The sequence below is a fragment of the Rhipicephalus sanguineus genome, chromosome 1 (assembly GCF_013339695.2).
Source record: "Rhipicephalus sanguineus isolate Rsan-2018 chromosome 1, BIME_Rsan_1.4, whole genome shotgun sequence".
NCBI lineage: Eukaryota > Metazoa > Arthropoda > Arachnida > Ixodida > Ixodidae > Rhipicephalus > Rhipicephalus sanguineus.
Genome location: NC_051176.1, coordinates 89,241,592 through 89,266,170, shown reverse-complemented (window position 1 = coordinate 89,266,170; position 24,579 = coordinate 89,241,592). Strand labels below are relative to the sequence as shown.

Sequence of the window (24,579 nt, the reverse complement as noted above, 5' to 3'; positions counted from 1 at the left end):
TGTCACGCACGAGAGCGAAATCGAAGATTTATTAAAGTAGTGGTATACCTTGAAGGCAATTGTGGCATCATCATTTGCCATTGCGCAAAATAGAAGCGTGGAACTCTGTTGATGAACTTGGTATAAGGCAATGTTATTAAGCGCATTTTAAAAAACTTTTCGCAAAAAAAATGTTGCTAATGCTGCATTACGCCGAGCGTACCCTTACAATACTGTTTAGTGGGTGAGAAATGGTCACAGCAAAAAAACACAAAAAAAAACGGCAGGTTTCCTGCACTAAGGGGATCGATTTCATGCGAGCCCTAGGTATATATACATACTGTGTTGCTGTAGCATGCGCTTTAAACATTTCCGGGATGTGCTATTTCTGATCAAAAGAACGTAAAGCGCTATGGCGAGGAAGTTTTAATAGGAGTGCATTACGAAAAAAAATGAAATTAAAAGGACTGCAGAAGCCGAACACCAGCTGTTTACGCGCTGGCAACGTCAACAAAAAAGAACTGTTTATCGGAACAAAGCAAAATCTTTGCAGAGTCACTGCAACGTTTTGAATATTAAGACAAACGATAGGAAATGAAACAATTAAGTAGTGATGTCAATCATTTTTGATGTCCTATTTTCTACGTATATCTTACGAAATGACAACGTATTCGCAAAATAAGATGCACCTTCTTACCTAAAGCACGCTGAGTCACCCGTGCGTTCTGCTGCTGGCGTTCCCAACCGAGACACAAATACGTCACACACAACTTCCAATTACCGTACACACACACACACCACTTCTATTAGACATATCACCCATGGAGTTGAACAGCAAGCATGGTGCGCAAGCAAGGTATGCGTCAGCGATCAGTCGAAGGACGCAATGCTGAATGTTCTCGATGTTGTTCGATAATGTTCTCGAGTGCGCTATGAAGTGAACCTGAACACGGACTGCAAAGCTAGCGCAAAGAGTCAAGATTCACCAAGAGTCGAAGTAAATGGCATCTCGCACGAAGTCACTACGCTAATGCAACTATGTTTACAGCTCCGGACCTAACGAACACACCCGGCCGTGACACGAAAAGAGACCAATGAAGCCACGAAGAGAGTTCGCGAGCACATGGCAACATTCGCCGCACGTTTCATTAGTTACACCGCTTACCGCGCAGTCTATTCATAACTGTCGATGAGTCGAAATCACTTCTGATATTCTCTTGTAAAAACACACACACATATTGCAGTTTCGCCGAGCGTAACACGTTATCGAGGCGAAAAGATCGGTCACTTCTCAACACACGCTAGCAACGCGCCGGATGGTCCGGAAGGTAAATGGCCGCCGCCGCCCAATGTTGCCCGCGTGCAGCCTACCTTTGCGGTACTCTGCAATTTTCCAGTGACTCTAGCCGCGGCGAAGCGAGCGCGGCGCCTGGCGGATCCCGCGACGGTGCGCGCCATAGAGTTTCTTAAATACCTAGAGGGGAATCAGGCGCTAGTGTCTACGCGGTCTCCTTGAGCGGCGCTTCAACCACCATGGGAATGATGGGAAAAACAGGTTTCGGATTTGCTTCGGATGGATTCGGTTCTAGAGATTCGCGACGATGGTTTGCCGAGTGTAAAACAAAACGATATGAAATTATTTCCAATTAAAACTTGCTTCTTTCTTCTGTACGTAAAACTTACTGCAAAACGTTTGCGCGACCGTGAGATAAAACTGAAACCTCAACAAATTTAACCACCAGGGTATGCATTACTCTGCAGTTGTGTTCCGGATTTGGCTTCACACTATAATGAAGTATTTCCTTTACAACACTTAAAACAAACACGCTTGTTTTTCCCTCGAAAGTACGCATTATCTATTTATGAAAATAGCAGTACTGTATTGAGAGAGAAACACTTAACGTATCGTCTGAGCACTGCGATGCCAGGTGCGTCTGTCCAAGTGGTCTGCGCCAAACGCATTTCTCGTTTTGTTGTGAAGTCGTGTCAGAGGAGCTTGACGGTGCGTCTACTTAGCTTCGCCGTCGTTTGCAGTCGATTTGAAAGAGTTTTGACAAGTAGCGCTTATCACAAAACGTGAACTCTATGCAATTTCCTGTACTGGCATGCGACGCTACATCTATGCGCAGCGGCGAGTGCACGACGCTTTGCTAAAACTGTCAAATACAACCTGTAAAGCTGCAACGTCGCAACAAACCAAGAAACCTAGCGGTCTTCAGCCTCTTTGAACAACAAAGGCGCTGCTTGAGTGCTTTGAAACGTACCCCACTACCCACGCCTCGCGAAGAACGAAACTGAAACTGTAGAAGAAGATCCGTAGACAGTTCGCTAGCTAATGCTATCCAACCCGAAGCCTGTACTTCCCATCATTCCCATGGTGGTTGAACGATCACAGCGCCAGTTTCCTCTCTAGATTATTGTATGAAACTCTATGCATGCCAAGAAAAGTTGGGGTCATACAAATGCAGCTGTTCTTTCTTTCCATTCAGCAAACTCAGGTGATGAGTTGAGATTGCAATGAGCAGTTTCAATTGAGTACAGACTTTTATCCTTGTTTCATTTGACGAGACATGTTCGGTATGTTAACCCTTTTGGTCCTGGTGTCCCACAGAAAATGGCACGAACAAAAATTGCTCGAACTGGTCACAAAAATAAAGAAGAAGAAATCAAAGGAGAATCTGAGGTATCGTGAATGGAGCTGTGCGAATTCAGGCCCCAGTTTTTGTTTATCATCATCTTCCTCAGAACTCTGGAGAGTTGAAAGCAAGACGGTGGAGGACGAATAGGACAGCAGCAGCAGCCGAATTTTCGCTAATGTTTTACTTAAAGGGGTCATGAAGCACCCCTTGGGCTTGTTGAAAAAACACATCCTGCGGAAAGCTGACACAGCTATGAACTGCTCAGCCAAATATTGCAGTCGTGAGCGCCGCTTAAAGGCTACAAGCGGAGTGCGAAGTTGCTGTTTTCTCAGGCGCCCTCGTTTCAAACAGAGGCTGGTTCTCACTCTCGTCGGTGGGTGGGGCGCCTGTCAATTGACGTCACGGATCTGTTTCTCCACGTCGCAAGAAACATAGCATCCTTATTGGTCAATAGCCGACATAAATCAAGGGCGGTGTTTGGATCAGACGCGCTTGTTCCCGTTGACACTGTGTATAATAGTTGCTGTAGTTAAATAAACAGGCTGAAATATGGAAATACTTTGTTGCGAGTTTTCAAAAAGATGACTCACTTTCGATAGAGGCCAACTGTCGCCTGCTGAACTCAGCGCGCCCGCGCACGTTCGAGCGTAACCTAAATTTGACCACACTGCCTTTTTGGCATCGCAGCCTCTTGTGCCTCGCTTGTTTCGATTAGCTTTGAATGTCATAACTGGCCTCAAATCTTACAAATTTTGTGTGCGGCGTTGAGTTCTAACGCCACGGATCTCGTGCTGACTTGATCAGTGCGTGTACAGATCGAGTTGCAAGCAGGTTCTTAATTAACAGGCCGGAGAGCGGCCCCTCGTAAACCATGAGGGTTGGATTATAGCTTAGGGTTTAACACTATTATTATTTAGACAGAGAATGCGCACGATCATTTAACCTTTGGATAATTAACTTCACGTCAAAGATATCCCGAAGATGGATTCAGCGGTGAAATATAAATAATAGAACCTGAATTCCTGTGTCAACTCACTGAGAGTACTTCTGCTTCCAGTCGTATTCAAAGAACAACCATCGGCCTGCGTTTAAGCTTACGTGAGGCTACTATTAAGCTTACGTAAGGCCAACTTGTGAGGCGTCATGCAGGCCGAAGTGAACACCTTCGGCTCCGAATTCTGTGGTTCATCGTGTCGTGCCGTTATCAAAATGATAGGCGTGTGTCCTCTTGAGTGCTTCTCCATATATCGACAATGCTTCGCTCGCCCGAAATTCGTGAATACCAACGTGACAAAGGCGACAAAGGTATCTTCAGTTGGCCGAACGTACGTGCATACCATAGGTGTATGCTGTGGGGCAATTTTAGTAATTTCTGCCGCGAGCTGCACGCGTCCAGTGGCAGCAGCGTGTTCTGAGCTGTTCTAAGACCGCCTGTGTTTGCATTGTAGGGGTCTACGCCAGCTTCCGCGCAGAACCCCTCAGAGACGAGGACGAGACACTGAGCAACACGCCTTTATCATTGAAAGACTCGGCCAGGCTATTGGCCGCGAGATCGAGCGTAGTCGCCGCCTGGCGGCTTCTGGCTGAAACGCGCCTAGTGTGGATTGCTCCATGCGTCGTCTGCTAGCCACGTTGTGTTAGCATGTGCGCGTACGTCATGCAGGTCCTCAAAAGGCGGTTTGTTTCGATGCGTTAGTGCAACTTTAACCGCACGTACGTATGCCTAACACGATGTAAAGAAGCATTTGGCCTTGATCGGCTGTATATGTACCGTTATAAGATCAGTGAGTGCACTTGTCGAGAGCGCTGTATGTGGTCGTCGTACCCTCCGTTCACGAAAGTCATATCAGTGTAGGTGCAGCTCTGTGGCTCAAGCATTGCAAAGTACACTTGGCGTTGTCCTAAAGATGTTAAGTATTCAATCTCATGTGAATATAGCCTTTTAGAGGCTCGGTGGTAAAAAGAAAAGCTCTCATGCACTTGCGCGCTGTGGTTAGGTGTGTAACTTCGGGACTGTCGTTCATAGGTTACGCGACGAGCTTTAGTTGCGTACGGTCCTGTTCCTACTACAGAGAACTATTTCTGTGAAGTCACGTCTTACAATTCGGTACTTAAATTGTCCCCTAAAACAGAAAAGAAAATGGAATGACACGAAAATCGCAAAATTGAGTTTCCTTGCGCAGTTATAGCATATGGCGAAATGTGTACAAAGACACCCGTGTACTTAGATTAAGGTGCGCGTTAAAGAGCCCTGACGGTCAAAATTAATCCAAACAGCGTACTTTACAATTATGTCGTAGTAATTTCACGCGAAGCCACATCTTTTTTTTCTTTGCATTATCTTAGCGTTTGTGTTGCGTTGTTATAGCAGATTGACGGAAGGCAGAGGACATTATTCGCATGAAAAAACGTACTTTGGTCCCGTGAAATAACCCTGCCCTTTGTTTCATTACTGTCGTGCAACTAATCAACCGAAGAAAGTTCCGTGCTGTACAGTTACCTTTTTGTACTGTTACTGGATTAAAAACAAGCGTGTGCGTGTTAAACGTCTCAGTAGCGCTAAAGCGCTGTCAGCCACGTAGCTTTCCTCAGTAAACCTATCAACTGTCCTACATTTTATGGAGAACTGAATAAGAAGTTCGGATGAATATTTGAGCACGCTGTGCACATAGTACTATTCGAACTCATCGTGCAGGAATACGGGCTTTCTTTTTGTTGGGGGTTATCCAGATGAACAAGAAGTAAATACTTAATGCAGACGCGCTACAGCAGTGCATAGTAGGCTGAGCACAAACTAAACATGTACAAGTAAAACAACAAGAAAACGTCATCCACTGCGAAAACGCCGACTGTTGCCGAAGGCGAGTAACCCGTTCGTTAGCAGGATGCTCTTCTCTCACAAATAATAGTAACGTTCGGCGCGCTTCGTGCGTTAATTCGGGAATGAACAGTGCACATGTTACCAGAAAGCTGCAGTGAACGCATTTGCTTTGCCAGAAATCGGGTCAAATCGCTCCCAGCGAAGTGCTCTTGTGTGCGTTTGTATACGCGCCGACAACCGCCTATCCACACTAGCGCGGGACGGTGCTGCCACCTGTAACCCGATCTCGCGGCGAATAGTGAAAGAAACCCACGCGGGGGGGGGGGGGGGGGGGGGAGGACCTCCCATAGGATGCCCTAATTCATGACGTCAGCGCCAAACATCCCTTCAGTTACAATCCTGGCGGTTGGGATCAGAGCTTCAAACTGCATAAATGGCGGCGCACACGGTATGCGTCGTCATGGCAATACTAACAGCAGCCGCGTCTCCTCCCCTGGCTCCCTTGCGCCCGCCGTTCTCTTCCTTCTTTTTTTTTCTTGCGTGCACAGCGCGTTTTTTTTTTTTTTATGAACCTGCTCGCGCGTGCTGCGACGTGCTTTCGTTGCGCGTTCGAATGTACGCTATTTGCAATCATGCATTCTGCAAACACGGCAGTCGTGCAGCATGTGCCAGAAAACAAAAGAATGGATTGTACTCGCAATACAAAATATTCTTGGCCTCGTTTCATTGCCCTCGTTTTCGAAAATCAATATTTTCATGAAATGTGGTGCGATACAGGCTCGGGAGCTTGACAGAAGTGATTAACCGATGAACAGGAGATTAACATACACGTGTTCATGATCACTAAACACGAGAGTTCCCGGCAAAGTTAAGAACTTAAAGAACAGTGGAATAAAAAACAGAATTCATAACATAACACTAGGGCACATGCACATATCAAAAACACATTTTTTATACTAACAAAAGTGCAGAAGAGCTTCTGATATATGGGCACGATATTGCACAAAATTATGAACGACTAACAAAAGTGAACATTCACTGCAATCCAAGAACAATGAAAGCAGTTGAAATACCTAAAAATAGAATAATAATGTAACGATCATGTTAAAGATGTCAAAATGAACTCCACATATAACATAACTATTATTGGCCGCACTTTATTGACTACATTTCCAAAAACGTTGAGTTTCGCAAAACTAGTGGTGAAAATGAACAGACGATATCGGAGAATTCATAGCATCTCTTCTTGAAATGCGTCGATTCTGCAATTCTTCAGCTTTTCTCTGGGCGCACCGATCAGCTGTGTGGCCTTCCGCAATACTTTAAATAAAAAACACTTCCATCCTGAAGAAAAGTGACAAGTTTCAATTAGATAAAGAAGCGCCGTCGACTCGTGCAAAAGTGAACACGTTTGTTCGTCTCAGAGCAGTACAAGTTTTTATACATTTACCTAGAGCCTCAGAAACGCGGTTATAGGCGATGGCGAGTAATTAACCCGAGTAAATCCAAAGCACACATTCAAGCACGCGGTTCTATGAGAGTTGTAAACCTGTAACTATAGTTACGTCGCATGTGCTTCATGTCCGCTGCTTGTTCGTATAATGAGGTAAAGGCGGCATCGTGCCATTTTCCAATCAGCCATTTTTGAAAACATTAACTGTAGCCCCACTGCAGAAAACAGCTGCTCGGTATGGACGTGAATTCAAGCTGGCAGAATGAAAACCGCGACTCAACGGGCACGCTCACCTGTCGTCATTTCGGGGGCCGGCACCATCTTCCGGGACTTGTTCTGGAAGTATTGGAGCAACAAAGCACGATGCACGAACAGCGCGAGTCGTAAAACATCGCGCCGCACAATCACACAGCGAGCGAGCCAAACGGTCGAACGACGACGGCTAACGAACGCCTTACCAACGCCAGACACGAAACTTTCCAACGGATTTTAAAGTCGGCGGCGCCAGCAAGGCGGCGGAAAGCGTGCCTCCAGGAGGAGAGGGAGTTGATCCCGCCTGAGAGGGGATTGAAGACAATTGGGAGGCAAGCGACGGAACGCAGATTTTAACGCTGATCCCAGTTCATAGATGGGGCCTCAATTTCCTCTACCAGTCACGTGGGTGAGGCTAGTGAAAAAAAAAAAAAACCCACGTGACTCGTAGAGGAAATTGAGGTGCCATTCATGGACTGGGATCACAGTATAGAAAATGTGTTTTTGATATGGGCATGTGCCCTAGTGTTATGTTTTGTTTTTTATTCCACTGTTGTTTAAGTTCTTGACTTTGCGGGGAACTTTCGTGTTGATAATATTAATATCTGGGGTTTAACGTCCCAAAACCACCATATGATTATGAGAGACGCCGCAGTGGAGGGCTCCGGAAATTTCGACCACCTGGGGTTCTTTAACGTGCACCTAAATGTAAGTACACGAGCCTCAAACATTTTCGCCTCCACCGCAAATGCAGCCGCCGCGGCCGGGATTCGATCCCGCGACCTTCGGGTCAGCAGCCGAGCGCCATAACCACTAGACCACCGCGGCGGGGCGACTTTCATGTTGTTTAGTGATCATGAACACGTTTATCTTAGTATCCTGTTAATCACCTGTTAATCACATCTGTTAATGTCCTGAGCCTGTATCGCACCACATTTCAAGAAAATGTTGATTTTCAAAAACGAAGGCAATGAAACGAAGCCAAAGATATTTTGTGTTGCGAGTGCAATTCATTCTTTTGCTTTCTGGCACATGCTGCACGACTGCAGTGTTTGCAGAATGCATGATTGCGAATTGTGTACTTTCAAACGGGCAACGAACACACGGCGAAGCAGGCGCGAGCGGATGCATTAAAGAAAGAAAAGCACGGCGCAGCACACGCGAGCAGGTTCATAAAAACAAAGAAAAAACGAGGGGTGTTCGAATATTCGTCGAATATTACATTCGAAATATTCGTATTCGATTCGAAATTCGTGTAATCGAAAAGTTTCGAATATTCGATAACTTCGTATATTCGAAAAATTCGAATATGCGATTCGATTATCATGCATAAAATAACTCGTCTTCCACATTTCTGCTGCGTTCGTATAGCTAAAAACGTTGCCGAGAGGAGCGATACACATCGTAAGTACACGGAGGCACGACATCTGCCTGCGACGAGCGCCCCAATACGTATGATTTATTGCTGGTGCATCTCCGACGCGCAGCGCTGTTGGCGATCATGTAACCGTACATTTTCAATATTATGCGGCCGTAACGTGCCGCACTACCATTCGTTCACTATGCGGGACCACTTCTGAAGAAAGATAATGACCCATGTGACTGGTGGCGGACTGTAGGCACCTTCAGATACCCCAGTCTCGCAAAGCTTTGCCCCATATACCTCCCTATACCAGCCACTTCTGTTCCAAGCGAGCGTGCCTTTTCAGTGGCAGGAGGGGGGGGGGTGTCTCTGTTAGAAGGGAGCGCCTGGAGCCTGATCATGTGGAGCAACTCATATTTCTTCATGATAACATCTAGCCATTACTTTCATTGTGCCGTGATATTTGCTTGTGTTGTGATGTGCATTGTGCTAGCCTGGACATTGTGTTCTGGAGATAGCAGTGTATGTTATGTTGCCAGTCAGGCTGTTAATGTTTTTTTTTTTTTTGAAATAGCTACATGTTAAATAAAATATTGTTACTGTGGAGGCCTTTTTCGTTTGATATTCGATATTCGATTCGATATCCGAAGGTGGATATTCGTATTCGATTCGTATTTGAAAAATTTTATATTCGCGCACCCCGAGAAAAAACGCGTCCCGCACGCAAAAAAAAAAAAAAAAAGAACGGCGTGCGCGAGGGAGCTAGAGGAGGAGGCGCGGCTGGTATTAATGTTGCCATGACAACGCATACCGTGTGCGCCGCCATTTATGCAGTTTGAATCTCTGTCCCAACCGCCAGGATTCTAACTGAAGCGACGTTTGCCGCTGCCAGTGCTGACGTCATGAATTAAGGCATCCTGTGGGAGGTATACAGAGTTAACACACCCCTGACTCGGCCGCGACTTACACTGTCAACGGCCACTGAGCGCGAGCCCCGAGCGTGCCCGTGTCCATCGTTCTCTTCTTCCGTCGGTGCGCTCGCGGGTGCCGCTCCCACAGCATATAAAAGTTACACACGCAGCCGCCACAGTTACAAGGATATTGTTACGCGCGTAGACATTAAGTGCATTTAAAGCGCGCCTACTGTCGCGAGCTGCACGCAGGGGCGGCAGCGCCTTCTGAGCAGCTGAACGATAATCTATTTCCGCAGTTAGCACTTATTTGCAATTCGCGCATTAGCGTGGCATACTGTGGTTCTCTGATATTTTGTATTTAGTTGCTTTCATACTCGGAGACAACCTACTATCTTACTAATTAACCGTTATTGTTAAGCATCACGCCACCGCGTTAAAGCGAATGCCAAAAGCGTGCTCCGATGCCAAGCTAATCTAGTAACGTTGCTCAAGCGCAACATCCACAAATTTACCAGTGACATGTCTCCCGCAAAATAAAAAGTTAATGCACTGGTACATCTCCCTTGTGAACGTCCATGTGTGCTTGGCACTACCCTTGCACAGATGACGCAGTACGGATTAAAAAATATGTATTAAAGTCCTCCTCAATAAAACAGCTGTTATTCAGAAAATAATGGTTCGTTTGAATATGCTAATATACTATATTCACAGCAGTGGACAGGTTGGCTTGTTCGCAATTCAGAATAACACACACATAACACAGAAACACGAGGACTATAGCGAATAGGCACAAAACTGGAAAAACTCGGTGACATGTGCACTCCCTCGTCCACCTGCACATTATGTTGAAGTTTACTTATACAACAGGCACCTTCAATTCAACGCAGTGATGTCTTGTTGCCTAACTGCCTGTCACCTATTTCTTTTCCGCAATGTATTTTAATGTGTAAATGATCTGTTCTACTTGTTCAGTAATAAAACACAAGTCATTACATTGAGCGAGCAGTGTTTCACCCATTTGTATTGCATGCAGAAGTTCATTTCTTCCATTTGCATGCACGACAAATTGTCATACCTCTACTGATACAAGAAACAGTGTTTGCACTCTTTTATTGGAATCAAGCAGTAGCAGTTCTCATGTCAGTGTAAGCATACGTACATTTCCAGCTTAGTGCACAGAACCTGCACCCAATACTGAACACATGGAACAACATATACAGTGCAGCCCAAACACTATATATAATCCACAGCAGTAAAACAAAATGAAAAAAGGATGTAAAAACTCCTCATAATGTCTATTGACATGTGCACGTCACAATGCGAACATCTAAGCATAATCCAATGAAATGGGATGCACAAGGAACTTGGTGGAAACTAAATTAGTACAATAGGGCTAGCTTTACTGTTGAGAAATATGCAACCATGCAGATAAGCATGTTCTAGTTTTTTTTATTGCATTAGTTTGCACTATGGCATCACAACATGTCGCACACGATTATACAGTTGAGTTTCCTGCAGAAAAGTCTAAAATTGATTGTAGATCCACTTACCACGATTTCTAAAAGCATTCAGCAATGCCCACAAAATGACAACGCTGCCTTCATATATTGCTGCACATATTTACTCACAGATATCTGAAAACTAACGTAAATTTCTGGAATTATGATTGGGAACTTGTCGGCGTTATCACATGACTACAATGTACCAATACTTCTATTATGCATAATTAGTACATCTGCGTTTACACGTTTAGAATATATCCATGCCAGCTAGTGCAATCTGCAACTTAAAGTTCTTGATCTTTAATTCCTCACTTCATGGCTTATGCATAATTACCGCATTGAAAATTAAGCCCTGTATTATGGCTGCAAGGTCAACTTGAAATTAGGCAATCACATGCTTAAAATTAAAAATTTCCTATAAATAATGACTGATGGCTTGACACATTGGATCCCAAGACTTGATATGCCATGAGGTTGAATAAAATTTGACCACGCACGTATAGAGGCTGTGAATCAGTCAAGGCTCAGGGAGGAGGAGAAGGAGAAGAAAAACGGAAGGGCAGGGAGGTTAACCCGTTCTCAGACCGGCTGGCTACCCTGTGCTGGGATGCAGCTGTTGTCTATACAGATTCGCAAGCAGCCATGCGAAACTACACCAAAGGTCGTGTGTCTGCCCAAGCACTCACGATTTTGAAGCGCCGGAGCCCTCCGATGCCGTACACCTCTGTGACATGGGTTCCTCCGCACGAGCGGCTGGAGGGGAACGAGGCAGCACACGCCTACCGGGCTATCCCGTCCCGCTCTCCAGACGCCAGGACTGCGTACGCGATGGCTGAGTCCGTACCCATAACATACTCCGCAATTCTACAACATCAAAGGCTGGAACTAAGGGAGTACCCACAACCACATTCAAAGCTCAACTAAGAGGACAGCATCATACTGAGATGACTTCAGAGCAACACTTACACCCACTGTATACTATTGCACAGACTGTGCCCAACGTTACACTAATATCTCTGCCCAATTTGCGGTGTACCTGGCACTTTGGCCCACATGATCCTCCCGTGCCCGTGCAGTATACACACAGACACATCGCCATCGCCGAATGCCTGCATCGTCGGTTAAGAAAACGAAGACCTCGAAACGTGGGAGGCCAAGGACGCCTCAGAGGACCTGGACCAACAAAGACGTCTCGTCGCCAGGATCAAGGAGGCAGTGCAGGCCAGAGGTTTCCTGAAATGAGGAGACGTCCCACCTAGGGTAGAAGCGGGACTAGCACCGCGATACCGTTTCGTGCAATAAACGTTTATTTCTCCTCCTCCTCCTCCTCCTCCTCCTTTAAGTCTCGGTGGAGGCAAAATGCTAGAGGCCCGCGTGCTTTGATTTAGGTACAAGTTAAAGGGGCCCTGCAACACTTTTTTTGAGCATAACCAGGAATTGCTGACGACCGGTAGTCGAGGCTCCTGAGAACACTTGAGCCAAACATAGCGCAGCACGCGGCCTGAAAATCGCAATTAATTATCAAAGTCAGCTAGAAATCGCTCCCTCTTCTCTCGACAAATGATGCCATACATCCAAATGGCCGCGCCATAGACACCAAGTCTACGGCCATTGGATGATTTGAGCACGGCCGCTGCATAAAAAGAACGCTCTTTATCCAGCGGCCGTGATTTGAGCATCGTTAGCTGCATAGTTACTGCGGCTGCCGCAAAATGCCGCCACGTGCCCACTCGCGCTCTCACTGAAAGTAAGGCGCGCGTTCGAAGACAAAAAGGAAAAGAAATTGCTCAAGGTCACGATGCGCGCTGACGAACGGACCCGCTTTTCTTGTTCCCTTTTCATTCCCCCTCTGTGTAGCTTCCAGCGTGCTTGCTGTTACGAAAGGAGAGAGAAAGCCTTTAAAGGGCGCGGTAAATCCCTGCAACTCCACTCGTACATGACGGATTCTAAAAATTTTTGCGGCAGTTGATTCGTGAGGCCATAAACTCATTTAATAAAGCCATTCGATCATTACTTAGAAACGCTTTACACTGCCCCTTTAAAGAACCCCAGGTGGCCGAAATATCAGGGGCCCTCCATTACGGCGTCTCTCATAGTCATATATGATTTTAAGACGTAAAAAAAATTGCCGGCAGTTTGCACTAAGTCGTGCAAAGCCTGGCACAGCGAAGCACGGATTTCGTCTAGCTTCGAGATGCGCGGCTTCCTCCTCGGGAGTACACAGCAAGGCTATTGACTATAGAGCGGAGGTTGCGTGCGATGTCTCCGTCGGTGGGCGTGGTTTAACTACTGCGCATTTGTGGCTTGGTCAGGTGGTGTGGTGTCTGGTCACTAGACGATGCGAGTCTTGCTTGCTCTTTCTTTTTCTCTATTTCTCTGTTCCTCATTCTTTCTGTGCTACCCTTTACTCTCTCTCTCCTTCTCTCCCACCTCCTTGATACACTATACCATAAAAAGTTATGCTATGTTCTGCTTGCGTGCCTCTATAGACGAGTTGTTAGGACGCTTGCCTTCGGATCGAGGGTACGCGGGTAAGAATCCCACCACGTGAGCACCTTTTTTTCGGCGAGAATTTCTCTTTCTCTTTATTTGTATTTCTTTCCGTCTCTCTGTTTCTCTCTCTGTCTCCCTGTGTACTCGTTGTCAGGTGGCCGCACAGTGGCGCATACCCGTTTAAATGATGATAGTTTTCTGCGATCGACTCACAAGGAACTATTTGCTAAACAGCTTCCCTGTTAAAACTTCAGCAATTATTATATTACTCGCCACGGTGGACTAGTGGTTGTGACGTTCCACTGCTGACCCGAAGGTCACGGGAACGAGTCCCAACAGCGGCGGCCGCATTATCGATGGAGGCGAAAATCCTTGAGGCCCATGTACTCAGATTTAGGTGCACGTTAAAGAATCACAGGTGGCCAATATTTCCGGAGCCCTCCGCTACGGCGTCTCTCATAATCTTATCGTGGTTTTGGGACGTTAAACCCCAACAATCAAATTAATTAATATTTTTGAAGTATTGGTTCAGGTTACGTGGGAATACGTCTAAAAGGGCACCTTTTTCAGGAGTAAGTAGTGTGAACGCAACCTTAGCCAGCTTTTAGGGCAACACAAGCTGATTGCTTGGAATTAGCGCCACAAAACGCCGCCACCAACAAGAGGCGCACGTTTAACGCTTTTCATGCTTATCTTATCGGGCATCTGAATGCTGCATGCAATGAGACAGCGCCTGCCCTCCACTGTAGGCACGGGGCCCCTAGACCATATATGCTTGGTAGCAGCTGCTCAAAGCAAGCGCTGATAAAGCGTGCTTCTGTTATTGCTCCCAATGTCATGATATTTGTGCGCATCCTTAATGTAGTCAGGGTCACATTTTGTTGCGCACTAAAACAGCCGTGACGCCTTCTCGCAACAACTGGCTCACCACGAGGGCATTGTCGCATCGGCAATCCACACTACACACTCTTTGTCTTCTTTGTGCCGGCATTTCACCACATTCGAGGTGTCGCTGTTTGTAATTGACGTGCACCTTTCGGTGACGTCACGGGGCAGAGAATCTATTTTCTTCGAGCCATTTCTTTGAAGCTCATCGGCGTTCCGCCGCAACAGCAGCGGCACACATCGCATTGAGGCTTCTCGCGATTGCATCACTTCACACGTTTTCCCAGCAGTGCAGTGTGTTCCCTCTTAAGCGTTTCCCCTCTATTCTCGTCGAGTGCTCATGGAAGCGGCAGTGTCCAGTCGGGGGGCGTCGGCGAGGCGTATTCTGTGGGAATCGATTGCCAAGGTTTCAGAAGGCGCGCCTTCGTCGTGTTCGGAAGCCTCTCGATTCTTTGAGGAAACGGAAGGCAACCACTGTCGCGTAAACCACCTTCTAGACTTCCGAGACCACGAGCTGGAACCTACCACGCGACCAGTGCAATGCTCACGGATCATTGTTGCACCCTCCATGACATCCGCCCCCAACATCATCGCCGACATGGTGACAATTGCTGAATGGAAAGCGTGGCCGCAGCACCTGGTGTTTCACACCTGTCGTGGCGGAAATGATTGCAATGGAGGAAACGCCGAGACCATCGTCGGCAGCAATGGCCTTCTTTCAGCAAGTGTGAACGCAAGGTGTGCTTTTTTTATTAGTGTCAGATGACCGAGTAGCTGTTGCTATCGCCAGCATGTTTAAGCTAAAGCAATGGTTATATTTGCAAAGCTTCAGACAGCAAGTGACTCTTGCAGAATTTCTTGCACCCATTTCTTGCAAACAACGGTGTCATCAACGCTAGTGCTATGGGGTAAAGGGAATTTGGATTCTGCGCATGTGCTTGAAGGTATTTTTCAACCAAAGGCTCCTATCTCGACGTTCCGCCATTTCCTAAGAAGCCAAATGAGATGCCGTAATTCATGCCAACACTCTTGCTTTAATTAACCCTAACGCAGCATAAACGGCTATGCATTAATGAGCGAGTTCTAGCCGCGTTATGGATATATCTCGTGAAGAACATGACCATGCACAGCTGGGATTGTGCGACGTGGTCAGATATCACCTATAGCGGCCTTTATCTTGTTTACCAAATTTTATGATTAAATAAGAGGTAGAGCGAAATAATGTGTGCACCTGCACTATCAATTTACATTCGTACACTGGAATGACTTATTCGCTTTTTTTATTGAACTGCTCTATTTGCCGAGTTCTACCGCTTCTTTCCGTGGCTCGTCTTTTCTTGCTGTTACGGATGTTGTCATTGGGTGAACTACGGAAAACCACTTTGCATGTCACAAACGCCCTGTGAAGGAAATAAGGAAACAAAGTGGGTACGATATAAAACCGCACAGTGCCGCTATCCGTCGTGCTCTTACCCAAGCTGTGGTTTAACGCCCTCTCGTTAGGTTACGATAAACTGTCATTTTTAATCATACGTGCCCTCCGCTTGCAGTTCCCGCCGCCTTCACGTGCGTCTCCAGGGGATGAAGTCGAATCATCGCTACTTCGTCTCCATTGGCGTCCAGCTCTATGGCAAAACAAGTGACCCGGACCACAGCGTCGGTGAGTTCGGATAGCGCGTATAAAAGCAGCGATTTTCGCAAGACTTTCCCCTTCTGTCCCAACAGAACCACTGACGCAGGAAGTAGTAGTCCGCGGATAACGAAAACTGGTAATCTAGCTGTTAATATTTCGCACTGCAGAGAACGTCTGCCGACTCGAGAGGCACGTGTCTGTGTCGTAGGAACTGTGTTCAGCTGAACTGGAACTGCAAGATGATTAGAAATAGCGCGAACAAAACATGCGACAACACGAATAAAGCAACAGGACAAGCTTTCTTCGTCTCGTCCCACGATCCAAACCATCGATAAAAGGATGCTAGGCACTCACGCTGTTCTGCTGCTTAACTTAACAGGGATCTCTGTGGACGGCTGCGAGTGTCGCTTTGACAGACGTTCAAGAAACATCTGAGGTGTTGTTCCTGCTGCGTGAACATGGCAGTTTATAATTTTTCAGGGAATGACCTATATATAGTACACGAGTAGCGTGTACGAAACACTGGACTTAGCGAGGTTGGGGTATCAACTCGCAATGGAAAAGGGACACCCTCCTATCCACCGCCCCCTTCAAGTTTAGCTTGGTGGATGGGACGTTTCGCTTCCGATCGAGATTGTTCTTGGGTAGGGTGAAAACTGCAAGAACACTCGCGCACACCCTTGCAACTATTGCCAATACACATGAACTTTAACGAGATTGCCTATCGCGTCGCATGTCAATCGCTACATCATAAAAACCGCCAAAGAAGTTATTACGGAGACAAAATAATGCGTGCTGGCCACAACTCTAAGGAACAGTGGCAAATTAATTCTTTCTTAACCAAGAACATCTCTGAATTAGTTATTACTGAGCTTCAATGTGGAGACAGTCTTGGATCGTCCAGTGGGCATTGCGAATGAGTTAAATTTTTTTGCAATTAAGCTTATAGTCCGCCCATGACCGTGGCTCAATCTCGACTCCACTCATCACAATCATTCTACCTTTATCCCATAGATCCTGACGAAGGAATCAGCATTTAAGTAAACTTAGTATCTAGTGCTGGACTTGACTAAATTCACTCGTTTAACGTTAAGCTCATTGCTAAACATAATGCCGTCCCTCTATCCCGTGCTATCAATTTAATTTTTAAGACCGGGTCATTACCATTACAATTAAAAAAGGCCAAAATTATTCCAGTGTTCAAGAAAGGCGATAGACTGTGCATTTCATCTAAGTGATATTAATTAATGTATCACTACATGGGGCAATGCATACCCAACGCATTTATCTCCCATTCAGCATATACACACACATCCCTTAGAATAATAACTTACGGTTCATATCGCAGTAGTAATCTTCATTACTTTATAACTTCGGCATGCTCCCTATTGCTAGTTTATCTAAATATCATCTCACCATTACGCTGTTGAAGTCACTGATCCGTCTCATATCATCAAGTGTATTTTGTCCTGATGACCTTTGTAACATTAACCCAATTAGATTTGCGTCAAATGGAAATTTTTTTACTACGTGCCATCCGAACTAATTACGGGCGACACACTGCTAACTTTTTTCCCTTTATCTTTATGGAACCCAATACCATCGCATCTCCGATTGGTTTAATTAAAAATCAATTGTATTCTTATTTACTAAATTACTGGGTGCATATTTATTTTCTAAATCATACTATTTGTTACATCATTTTCGTTTACCTGTAACAGATTTTTTTTCTTGTTCATGTACAACGCAAGTTTTCTTGTAATATTACTGCTAATCAGCTTATTTTTATTTGTAATTTTGGACAGGAGGTCCCCCTACAGCCTAGTGCACGCTGTCGGACCTCCATTTATTATGTATGATGTTCTGTGCTAGTATCTGAAATTACGTGATCACACCAGAAACACTTTATATGCAGGCGCATGCTGTAGTTTCCGTATCAAATGGTGTCTACTATGCTATTCGCTGCAGGAGCTCCCATACCCTGTCTATGTACCACGCGATGCTCCATCGCGCCGCCACATGCATTTAGACCACGCTGCTACAAGTGTGTGTAGTCATCACTTTTGCTGCTAATGTTATAAAAGTGCCTCGCTTCACTTTGTTATCCTTATTCCTTTGCGCATGCGCTGGCTATCATAATACCAAGAAAAAAACGTGGATCGCATCGTAGATGGAACGATAAATTGACGCCTGTGCTGCAACGGTCTGTTTACATTCAGGCGTGCGCAAACATACCTTCGCGAGGTATGTGTCTTTCTGATAAGAACAGTGTGGTGGACGATGTTCGTGCCACCGCGCTGTTCTATGATCCACGCAGCTATGAATTGTGGTTTGTGCGCTTGCGTATATAATCTGTTGTAAGGAGTTGACACAAAGCGAGGTCAACGCTCGCTCAATATTGGTAACTAGGGCGTGCTTTGCATTAGCGCACGTTAGCCATAGATCGCAAAAATTAATATTGAATACCAGACTACGGCTTGCCTCATAATCAGATCACGATGTTGCCACATCGAAGGCCAATATTTCAGGTCAGCTTATACTGAGGGAGGAGCGACTATGGAGGACGCTTTATTTATCGTGTATTCATTTCCTGAAACATTGCATGCCAATGATTCATGGTGACGACGGCTTGACCAAACAGGAACAGGAACCTGGTGCTGCGAATGCGTTCATTTTGAACGCGAGAGCGCTAAAGAGCCCGTGTCGCAGAAGTTCCGGTGTCGGCGGTGGCGTTGTTTGTGAGGGGAAAATCGAGATGGATGCGAATAAATAAAAATATTGGGTTCGAGTTCCAATCGAACCCAGGCCTTCTGCGGGGCAGTCACTTACATTACCACAGAGCCGTGAACGATATAGGAACAGTCCGCATCGGTGGTACAGTGGTTAGTGCTCGGTGGCTCACCCGAAAGTCGCCGGTTTGATCCTGGCCGAGGCGGTCGCATTTTCGATGGAGTCGGAATGCTAGAGGCACGTGTACTGTGTACGATGTCCTTGTGCGTTAGAGAACATCACATGGTCGATTCCGGAGCCCTCTGCTACGGCGGGTCTCATGATCATATCGTGGTTTTGGCTACGTAATGCACCAGATGATAGTCTATTATGTACGACCTTTCGACGTCATTTTCAATGTGTTTCATCAGCGTCAGACGCCATTTGAAGAGCATAATGAACGGAAATTCTTTCCAGCCGCCAATGCAGCGTCGACCAATAAGATGCGTTGACGACAGTTCGAATGTTTCCGCTGTATTAGTTTAAAAAAGACTAAAATAAAAGAATAAAAGCTCACAGAGGCTTTCGTGTTACTCCAAGCTGTAGGTATGGCGCCGATTGCGTATGATTGAGGTGGGTAGATAGTTTGCTTCGCAAATAACTTATTCGCGTGGTTCATATATTGTTGGTTGTCCATTTACGTTTAACAGTGGAATTAACGAGGTTAATCGCAGCAGCTTCATATTTGCCTTGAAATGCGGAATAAACGTATAAAATGGAAAAAAAAAAAACAGAAGCGAAGGTGGGTTTAGCTTGAATACACTTGTGCCGTTCTCCACTTCTCTCCCAGCACCTGCTTGCGCTTCTCCTGCGTTCTCGCTTCTGCTCTCGCGGCGCATGCGCTACTCTCCTCCTCTAGTCTCCTCTCCTTCAAGTGGTAGAGCGCTGCGCGCGTTCAGTCCAGCGCTTGCTTCGGTTGACTCCTCTGAAATGCGGGCTCGACATGCCGAAATTTTCTCCTGCGCAACGCCGCGATGAGCGCCAGCGCATGCGCGTCCCCTCCCCCTCTCTCTCCTCTCCTACGCTGCCCCCCTCTCGCGCGCCTGTCGACCGCGTTCCCCGCTCGCCCTGTGAGAATTAACGGCCAGGCTAGAGGGAAGGCACGACGCGCGTAGTGTTCCTCTTCGCGTTCCACGACGCGAGGTCGGTAGCATGCCCAACGAACGCCAACGGAACGCGATCGTGCAAGTGCTCCGGCTTCGCATCGCCTCGTGGTCTCCTTTAGCGGGAGATGGTGTAATTTTTTTTCGCACGCACGCCATCTACCACTTTCTATGGTGTGCTTGAACTACTCTTCAGCTACTTTTGTTTAGGTACTCATTTACCTTTTTAATACTGTGTCCCTGAAAGGGTAAGAGACTTGGATAGAGGAAAGTGAAGAGAGCTAGCTGTATCTTTTTTTTTTCCTTTTTCACTCTAAGAAAAAAAGGCATTTGACTCTTTCCTTGCCAGTCCTGATTTGTCACGTATGACTCGTTAAACACACACTTAATCCTTTTTGCAGAGCATTATTATACTCTCATCAGAGACTTGTGGGATCCAAAAGAGTTAACGTGACTCTTTGAAGAGTGTATGCATGGCAAGTCAAGACATAGCGAAAAGATTAACAAATACTTTTTTTAAGTGTACGAGCATTGCGGTAACTTTTGATTGTTGGACGCATTTGTTGTTGCACGTTAGTTTTATTGTTATCTTCTTATAACAGCGAAGCTGTTTAACAAATTGTTCCTTGTATCTCGAATCACAAAACTATCATCATCATAAACGGGTTTGTGCCACAGACATTGGGTAAATCCCACTACCCGCCACTGGTCCCCTAAAAAAGAAGGCAACAGTTAGCCCAGCACTAGGGCACGGGTATCTGCAACAGAAATTTGTGAGGCCTGTCAGAAAAATGTCATCATAAACGGGTATGCGCCAAAGAAATTGGGTGAATCCCACTACTCACTACTGGTCTACTGAAGAGGAAAAAATGCACCAGTTAGCCCAACACCATGGAACGTGAAAGGCACTGGCGGCTGCGAGAAGACCCCGAAGCGATGGAAGGCCCACGCCAACAACGACCTGCCCGTAGATCTACGAGAGGTGCGAACGCTCTGTTTCAGCGCGAGTTTCTGTCTCTGGAGTTTGGATACGTGTCGCGTCTGTGACTGTCTGTGGTTTGACTCGAACCTCTCTGCGCTCAGAATCTGCGTAGAAACAACCTACCATCACCTACCTAAATCCTAGCAACGACCTAGAAGCAACCAGATTTGTCTTCAGAATCGTCCAGTTTCTCTGTGTCAAGCCTTGTCCGGCTTAGTCCAAGCTTCGCCGATGTTTTTAGCTATTCTGTTGGCATTCTTAATGATTCGTTATATTCAAGGTTGCTGGTTCCTAGTCCATAATAGGCGCTTTTTTTTTCGCGCAGCACGTGATGTCGTACCTCAGCCAAACCTGCTCGACGGTTTCGGTTGGGTAAACAGTCCCCTGTGCCTTGACTTGACTGTACTTCTCGAGGAGAACCCATTGGTGAGTGCCTTGCTGCGTATGAAAACAGGCAAAGAACGGAGCATTCAGACAAAAAACGACGTAATAGGTGTTGTAGAACACGGTCTTTTTACGATCCAGGACAGACGACCTTGGTAACTTTACAAACGAAATACTAACAAGAATTGTATTGGCAAAGGAGACAATGGATGCACGTTCAAACACTGTTAAAGACAAAGGTGGCAGCATCAAAACCAAAATTCACCAATTTAGCATCCTGCTCTTTCCCGTGGTGACGTATGGGCTTGAGTCGGTTACCTTACGGAAATTTAAAATAAAGGCTGGATTCATTTGACATATGGTGCTGGCGTAGAGTTACGATCTAGTGTTTTGCCAAACGAGCAAATATCTCTATTATAAGAGGTCAGTCGTGAATGCTTTGAAGCAAGGGTAATGAAAGTAAAGCTTTTTTGTCATGTCATGCGAGGTATCACTTTAATGGAGCGAATAGTAATACTAGTGGAAGTTAAGACAAAGCCTCCCAAGCACAGGCTCATAAGGTTGTATTCTGGAGCCCACAAGGAAACGTCTAGATCAGCTTAAAGAAGTTTTATTAAGTAGCTGCCATTGGCCTTTATGTACTCATGGTGTCTACGGGTGTAGCAAGCGAAGAATGCAGAGCAGCACGCACTGTATGACAGCCTTGAATAAGCACCGGCTATATCTGACACCGTTCCTAGTCATTACATGCACAGTATTGCTTCGACTTGGAAACTTTGCCACTGAATAAAAAGGCGTATTTCAATTTCACTCCGAAAGCAAAATAACGTCTCAATCACGCTTTAGTCCCTGTAAAAAAAAAACACTCGGGTCCCTTATGCATTCGCCTAAGACGACTCGAAGGCGAAAGCCTTGTTTTTCTTTTCAGTCGATACTGATCCTCTCGCGCCCCCCTCCGAAAGCTTTCGCCACTTAACGGGGTTTTGCACTGCCTCCAGGATCGGAGGCATTGTAAGCTTTTTGCGCCTCAATTGGTTTTGCACTGCCTCACTGATCGGCCCACTTTGACCAAACAATGGTGTCAATGGATGAAGTCATGATGACGTCACAAAATTTGGCAATCTCCGACGTCATGACTTCATCTGGTGCCGTCATCACGTGACGATTTTTTGCAACACTCATGTTGACGTCGCCTACGGTCAGTTATCGCATTTGATGGGGAATCTAAGGCTTTCGCCTTAATATTTCTCTCGGTTTTTGTTACATTTGCTAGGTTCCGGTTTGCACTACTGATAAAGCTTGCGGCGACGTCCGATACAAGATCACGATGCGCATTCTCCTACTGTCGGAGGACTGCTGGCCAGCTGGTGTGAAGCCCGTCCTGATCACTCTCAAAGAAGGCTTCCTCGTGGAGATTCTCTCGGCCAGGCAGCAAGTGAGAAAAGTTTGAATGGCAGCCTCAGTTCTGGTGGGAATGCACAGAGTACACGTTCTTAACAAACGCAAGTAGTCGTGATTGGAAGCAGCATTAAGTTACCCTCACCGGAGAGATAGATATACCTTTGCCTCTTTTTCAACAACTTCGATTCCACCGTCTATCGCTCCAGCGAATCGACTTGCGTGGCTTATATTAGTCTACTAGCACGGCGCTATCGACAATTTTTAAAGGCGCAGTTGGTATACTGCAACCTAAAAATATGTTCCGCTACGTAAGAAAAGCGTGAATTTTAAAAACTCTTTACTTTTCTAATATTAGGGAGTGTGCGTCCCTTTCACTGTGGTGAGCATGGAACTTAGTGTTCTAGCATTATAATTTCAGGAAAACCTAATTCCTCATTGCCTCACCCAAGTAGGTTCATTACATTCCTACAGCGCTGTTGCCTATATCATCTGTGAAAGGCGTTGTCCTGAATATTAAAAAATGGGTGTCGCTCTTAACAGACCCTTCCTTATATATATATTTGCGTAATATAAGCGCGCAATCGGACGAGAGCTCTTTCTGCAAAATGTTCATTGATAATCTATGCCAGGGGTCGAAGATCAATTTTCTGAAATCTTGCAGCCATAAGTTCGAAGAACATAAACACACAGCATACCCAGTTAGAAAAGGTACGCTGTCTTTCATGTGCCACGCCTCCTCTTCCTGCAGTTTTTTTCTGTGAAGTGCAAGGTTCAGCATGCAACGCCAAGTATAGCCACAGTCTGACGTTCCGGTTGCACCATCCTCAGAAATGCATATCAACTCGTCTTTCACGCCAGTTCTGGTGGCAATGTTTACGAGTTCCACAGTTTCTTGAGATTGAGAGGCCTCTAGACACAAGTATCCTGCTCACTCGAGGTACCACGTATCAGTTCAACACATGTTCACAGTGCGAGTTATCTATACAGGTCAGTTTAGAAAATTCTGCGGCGATAGCACATTTCAATTCTATCGTCGCGAGATCAGCTTCCAAAAACCTGATTTATTATTTGAGTAAATAGTCAGATCCTTGGAAGAGTGTCTTTTTTGTTATTGTCGTGACGAATATCAAAATGATGTCAAAGATGAGAAAAAAAAGTTTGCGTTATGCTTGTTTTGCAGAGAATGATTCGAACTCGAGTGTTTCCTTCAGGAGTGGTGGATCTGACATCCCTGAGCGACCACCCAGCAGTCTCCGGCATGTCGTCCGGACCCTACAGGTTGGTGAATTTACATTCAAAACGTTGCACGCCACGCTTCCTCTTTTTTTCTATATTGTTCTGTTCCAAGCAGAAGCTGCAGCGAAATAGCGGTAAGGACTAGCGCACTACCCTCAGATTTCGAGAAGTGTAATGAAGAAGAAACTGTTTTTAAAGGAAAGTCTGCGTGGCTCAATCTTGGATGGTGCCCCCCCATTGGCTGCCGCGGCTCGCAGAGCCTGGTCCAGTGATGTTCCGTACTACGCCGACGAATTCCCATTTCGAGACATGAAAATTCCCTATTTCGGTTATTTTTCTCTGCATACTTCGAAAAATAAATCCCAGCATATTTCCCTGCACAATAGTAGTAATACGCGCACACACATGCGCGCACACACGCGCACATACATATATACATACTCTCTACATGTATGTGGCATGTTTACGGCTATTCAAATTATGAGTAGCACCTGCGCTCCGGCACAACACAAAAGCATGGCCTTCGTAACTCATGTGCTGCAAGTACAGTGTAGATAAGTGGGTTAGTAGTAACACCCGGAGTGAACAAGAAATCATCTCTCCATACAATTAGCGGAAACAAGTTTTCGGGGCTATGCCTTTGCGTGCTGCATGCGCCAGAACCAAATGCAGGATTTGATGAAGAAGCGCACACTGACACAAACACGCGCACATAAAACAATGCTAACACACCGCTTGTGTTTGCGTCATTTTTATTTGTGCGTGATGTT

At 45.9% G+C, this 24,579-nt stretch overlaps 1 protein-coding gene and 1 non-coding gene across 5 annotated transcripts in view; one reads left to right on the top strand and one right to left on the bottom strand.

Moving 5' to 3' along the window:
- Positions 1-7,899: 7,899 nt before the first annotated feature.
- Trnas-gcu (transfer RNA serine (anticodon GCU)) lies at positions 7,900-7,972 on the bottom strand. The gene has a single exon. It is a non-coding gene; the product is annotated as a tRNA-Ser (tRNA).
- Positions 7,973-14,417: 6,445 nt separating this feature from the next.
- Positions 14,418-24,579, top strand: part of LOC119393713 (uncharacterized) — a 54,443-nt gene continuing 44,281 nt past the window's right edge. The window contains exons 1-5 of one of the 4 annotated variants that reach the window (XM_049415076.1): positions 14,447-15,039; positions 15,852-15,961; positions 21,114-21,214; positions 22,446-22,607; positions 23,754-23,851. In XM_049415076.1, coding sequence (XP_049271033.1) covers positions 14,642-15,039; positions 15,852-15,961; positions 21,114-21,214; positions 22,446-22,607; positions 23,754-23,851 — 869 coding nt within the window. In that variant the 5' untranslated portion in view covers positions 14,447-14,641. Of the gene's footprint in view, positions 15,040-15,851; positions 15,962-21,113; positions 21,215-22,445; positions 22,608-23,753; positions 23,852-24,579 lie in introns of all 4 variants that reach the window. The other 3 variants (XM_037660846.2, XM_049415073.1, XM_037660837.2) reach the window with 3 other exon arrangements.